Source organism: Glycine max, chromosome 3 (genome assembly GCF_000004515.6).
Source record: "Glycine max cultivar Williams 82 chromosome 3, Glycine_max_v4.0, whole genome shotgun sequence".
Taxonomy (NCBI): Eukaryota; Viridiplantae; Streptophyta; class Magnoliopsida; order Fabales; family Fabaceae; genus Glycine; species Glycine max.
The window spans coordinates 45,023,555-45,028,414 of record NC_016090.4 but is presented as its reverse complement, the minus strand read 5'-3'; the positions used below and the strand labels follow the sequence as shown (position 1 = coordinate 45,028,414).

The window sequence follows — 4,860 nt, the reverse complement described above, 5'->3', positions numbered from 1 at the left end:
TATCAAAATAATTGACCAGCATTTTTTAATAATTTAAAACTTGAAACAAAAATTATTGACTAAAAACCCAAGCTAAAACTACTCCACTAAAGTAATAATATTTTCTATAGAAACTACATATGTCTCTTTAAAAAACACAAGACAGTTTATTCCAAACTAGTTATTTGTTAGGTTAGATCAAACTGTACTGAACATATATTTAGCAAAAAGCCAAAGACTTTTAAAATCCAATCTACATTTTAATTTGTATTAAGTCGTGCTTCTAGAAGTCATGTAACTAACTGTAGTTATTTTATCTTGCGCCAATTGCCGCCACCTATATGATTATATCCGTTTATTGAAACTTTTTGAGTTTTTCCCATTAAATTTTTTTATTCAAACTCAAAAGTCTAAGCCGTCAGAGTTTGTCTCCCTCAAGAGCAAAATGTAAACATCACTGACTCTTCCCTCTCCAATACTATCAATTTTTTATATATTATTTGGGTGTCAAATTATTTCATTCCAGCCTAATATGTAGTTTGTGAAATTCTTAAGGCGCACTTGAAACTTTTAACTCTGAAGGACCAATATTTTTTTGTATAACATCCTATAAGAGAAAGAAAAAACAAAAAATTACAGTGTGTATAACCAATATTAGTCAACGATAATGGAGAAGTAACAAAAGTTATGGCACCGCACCTGTCATGATTTTTTTTTTATTATTATTATTGTATAAACAGGTTGACCCTGGAGAACGTTGATTTTCAATCTGCATTGTTTCTCTTCAATTCGGGTATGATCGACAGTCAACTGCAACACCTAGTCAAAGTTTAGTTTGTTTGGGCTTTAAACCATCTTGTTGATTAAAAACAGAAAAAATAAATAAAGTTTAGTTAATTTAATTAAGTTAAATGTTTACTGATGACTCTGATCTCATGTAACTGTAATAAAAAATAATTATATGTTATGTAAAATTAATATTTTACTTTATTTATTTATTTATTATTATTATATGTTAAAATAATTTAGAACAATAATTATGAGAAGATGAAAGAAATAATCAACCTTCATTTCTCTTAAAAAAAACATTGAACCTCAATATACTATTATTAATGAACGCAAATTGATACTCGATTCCATGGTTAATAAACTTGTACGAGATTTGGTCAAACTTCCCGGCTACTTAATTTTATTTTATTTTCCTTCTTTGGGTTTATCGGAGTTTTTTTCTTCTTCATGACTTGGGCTATAGCAATTAGCAAGACTCTAAGTGCTGCCCGAAGTCCTTTTTTCAATAAAAAATTATTTTAAACCTTCTTATAAATTATTGTTTAGACTATAAACTATTTTTCACATAACTTTTTTAAAAAACATAATTACATTTTTTAAAAATATAATGTAAACTTATTTTTTTAAAAATTATTTTTTAAAATGAAAAAGTTTTTATTTTTTTGTTGTGTTTGTTTAAATTACTTTTTCTTTAAAAAATAGTTTTGTAATTTTTTAACAAATTTTATCTGATTCTTTTAAAAAATTAAAAAAAATCACAATTATTTTTTAAAATTTAAACAAACAAAGTATTGTTGTTTCAACAATAAGCACTTATATATCCTACTTGTTAATAATTTTTAGAACTATTTATTAAATCTAGCTCATATCAAAACTATTTCTTATGCATATATCAAAACTAATTTTAATAACCGTAAAAGTAATTTATCAATAAAAATATTTGGTTGGACTTAATTAATTGATACTAATTTTATTAATAAATAGACTAGCTAGATGACAATCTTATCTTTTTATTGCCGTGTCTTGAATCTGGCACACAATAATATTACTATTATGTTTTTAAGATGTTATATGTGTTTATATTTTTATTTAATACATATTTTATAAAATATTAAAATTAGCAAAATAAAATATATTAAGATGATTATAACATTAACATCACTTCCTTTAAAAAAACATTAACATCACTCAAATAAAACACGTGCTTCTAGAAGGAATTTAAATTTAAATTCATTGAAAATATTATGATATACGACAATCCAGCTCTGACTATAGATCAGAGAGAGTTGTAAATTAATGATCATCCACCTGTTTTCAGTTTTCTCGCATGATATTGCGGCCACGCGTATAGCTTCTACTACTTTCTAACCATCACCCTGGACCATATTTAACAAGCCAAAGGGACTTTGTTGTAATCACATCACATAGTGTAGATGGATTTCCTATATATATATATATATATATAGGAAATTAATATAGGCATTATTTATTTTTATTTTCTTAAAATGAAATTGACAATTTACTTCCTTTAAGTATATTTGTCTTCTCCTTTGTTTATAATATGTGTATGAAATATAAAGGGGTATTTGATTTGATTGTTTTTTATTTTGATTTTTATTGGAAATAGAAAATAGTGATGGAAATAAATTTGGTTGGATTTTTAAAAATATTTTTGGTAAAAATGTTTTCTCAAATGAATCAAAAACTGAAAATAATAAAATTTTGTTTTCAGTTGAAATCAGAATCTCAATTTGGATAAAATGAAAATACAGTGACAAAAAATATAATTTTAAGTAAATCTAAAAATATATTTTTTTTTGAAAATGCATTTTCAGTGTTTTTATTTCTTGAAAACAAAAAAATTCAAACATATTTTTAGAATTCTAATCTTTTGAAAATGAAAATAATTTTCAAAAAATAAAAATACAAACCAAACACACCCTAAAAAACTCAATTTACCCATTTTCACTTATTATGTTCTGGTAGTTGATTAAATAGGAGACAGGAACATCAACTTATACATGAACTTAATCCGTCAAGTAGATAGAGGTAAACCAACATAATGTTTATGACAGTCAGAAGTTTTTATACAATTTTTATTACAATCACTGCAAGATAAAATTTTGAACCTTCCAGTGTGACTTTTTTTTTTTTTTGGTAACTTTCCTTTGTGAATTTGAATTCCCGGAACTCCAAAGTAGACTAGTAGTACAATTTTGGGAGGCATTGACAGTTTTATGTATACTATAATTAATAATGATGATGATCTTTTTATGATTTTATCCAATAGCTGTAAAAAAAAAAATGACAAGTGAAATTAACGCATTTGGCAGCGGTGGGAAGGGTAGTGAATTGTGAAATAAATCCATAAATGAATGGTGTGTTAAAGCTAGCTGACCAACCATATTATCAGTCTCTGGTTTGGTGGAATTGTTGTTTTCACAATGAAGACAGTCCTATTCCTCCTTCTGGTGTCAGCGTTAATCCCCATCGCCGTCGCGCAGCCCAATGACTTCTCCGACGCAAACCTCAACGAGTTCAACTCCTCCGTAGCCATAATCATAATCATATTAGTAGTCGCGTTTTTCCTCATGGCCTTTTTCTCCATCTACGTGCGCCACTGCGCTGATTCCCCTTCCAACACCGTCAGGCCTCTCACCACCGCACGCTCCAGGAGGGCCGCGCGTGGCCTTGACCCCGCTCTGATTCAAACATTCCCTATCCTCGAATACTCCGTTGTTAAGATCCACAAAATCGGAAAAGAAGCTTTGGAATGCGCTGTGTGTTTGTGCGAGTTCGAGGACACCGAAACGCTGCGTTTGCTCCCCAAGTGCGACCACGTTTTCCACCCCGAGTGCATCGACGAGTGGTTGAGCTCCCACACCACGTGCCCCGTGTGCCGCGCCAACCTCCTTCCCACCGAGTCCGAGGATGCTATTGCTAACGCCAACGCCAACGGTGTTGTTCCAGTTCCGGAAACGTTAACGCGAGACATCGAATCCCAAAACGACGCCGTGCAAGCCGCGCCAGAGCAGCAGAACGCGGAGGCTGACCCAGTTTTACCCGAACCGGAAGTTGTTTCCCTGGACAAAACGCTAAACCGGAACCGCACGCGAGGGTCGCGGTCGAACCGGCCGCGGAGGTTTCCCAGGTCACACTCGACTGGGCACTCGCTGGTCCAACCGGGAGAAAACACTGACCGGTTCACTTTAAAGTTGCCTTTGGAGGTGAGGAAGCAATTAATAAACCGCCAATTACAACGTGCGAGTAGCTTGATCGTGTTACCGAGGGAAGGTAGTTCGAGACAGGGTTACCGAACCGGGGGAGAAGGGAGTAGTAGAGGCAAAATCTCGAGGCGGTTGGACCGGAGTTTGAAATCGGACCGGTGGATTTTCTCAATGACTGCGCCCTTTTTTGCAAGGGCGTTGTCTATTAGATCGCCTAGGGTTCGAAACAACGATGTTGAAGGAGCGGCGTCCCCGTCGTCTCCCACCACGCCTATCATGCCGCCGACGGCCGTTGACTCGGCAAGGCCTCCGGTTTAACCGGAGTTTCGCCAACCTCCACATACCTTGTCATTTTTTTATTTATTTTTTGCTTTATTTGCGGGACACGATTTTGTTTTGGGTGAAGAATTTGTAAACTGTGTATAATTAATAAGGTATCATGTTTTTTTTTTGTAGGCCGGTTTTAGAAGAACTGGGTCATGATTTCATATTCTCTTCGAGGTTGTTAAGCTAGTTAGTTGACCTCGGATTTTAACATACAGCATGTGAAAAAAAAAATGCAAAATTAGCACGTATATAAATGTTCTAAAATTCCAACAAAAATAAAAAAAATGAAAAAGATACAGCAGCAATTCAGCAAAGGAAAATGTTCAGGTGTTTAAATCTAAAGAGAGAAATATAAACCTAGATGTAACAGGTAATGAAATAATGTGACAAGAATACGGAAAATGATAAATGAGTGTTAATTGTGTGTTGAAATAAAGTAGTTACATATTTCGACAACAGTTTTTGTTTTATCATTTGAAATCTATATAGGTCTCATTAAATATGTACTATATTGTATTTTTTCAAATTAGTAAGATTT

At 32.6% G+C, this 4,860-nt stretch overlaps 1 protein-coding gene across 1 annotated transcript; it reads left to right on the top strand.

Moving 5' to 3' along the window:
• Positions 1-2,584: 2,584 nt before the first annotated feature.
• LOC100783823 (E3 ubiquitin-protein ligase ATL6) lies at positions 2,585-4,642 on the top strand. Its single transcript, XM_003520769.5, has one exon. The coding sequence runs from the start codon at positions 3,213-3,215 to the stop codon at positions 4,311-4,313; it is 1,101 nt and encodes a 366-aa protein (XP_003520817.1). The 5' UTR covers positions 2,585-3,212; the 3' UTR covers positions 4,314-4,642.
• Positions 4,643-4,860: the final 218 nt, after the last annotated feature.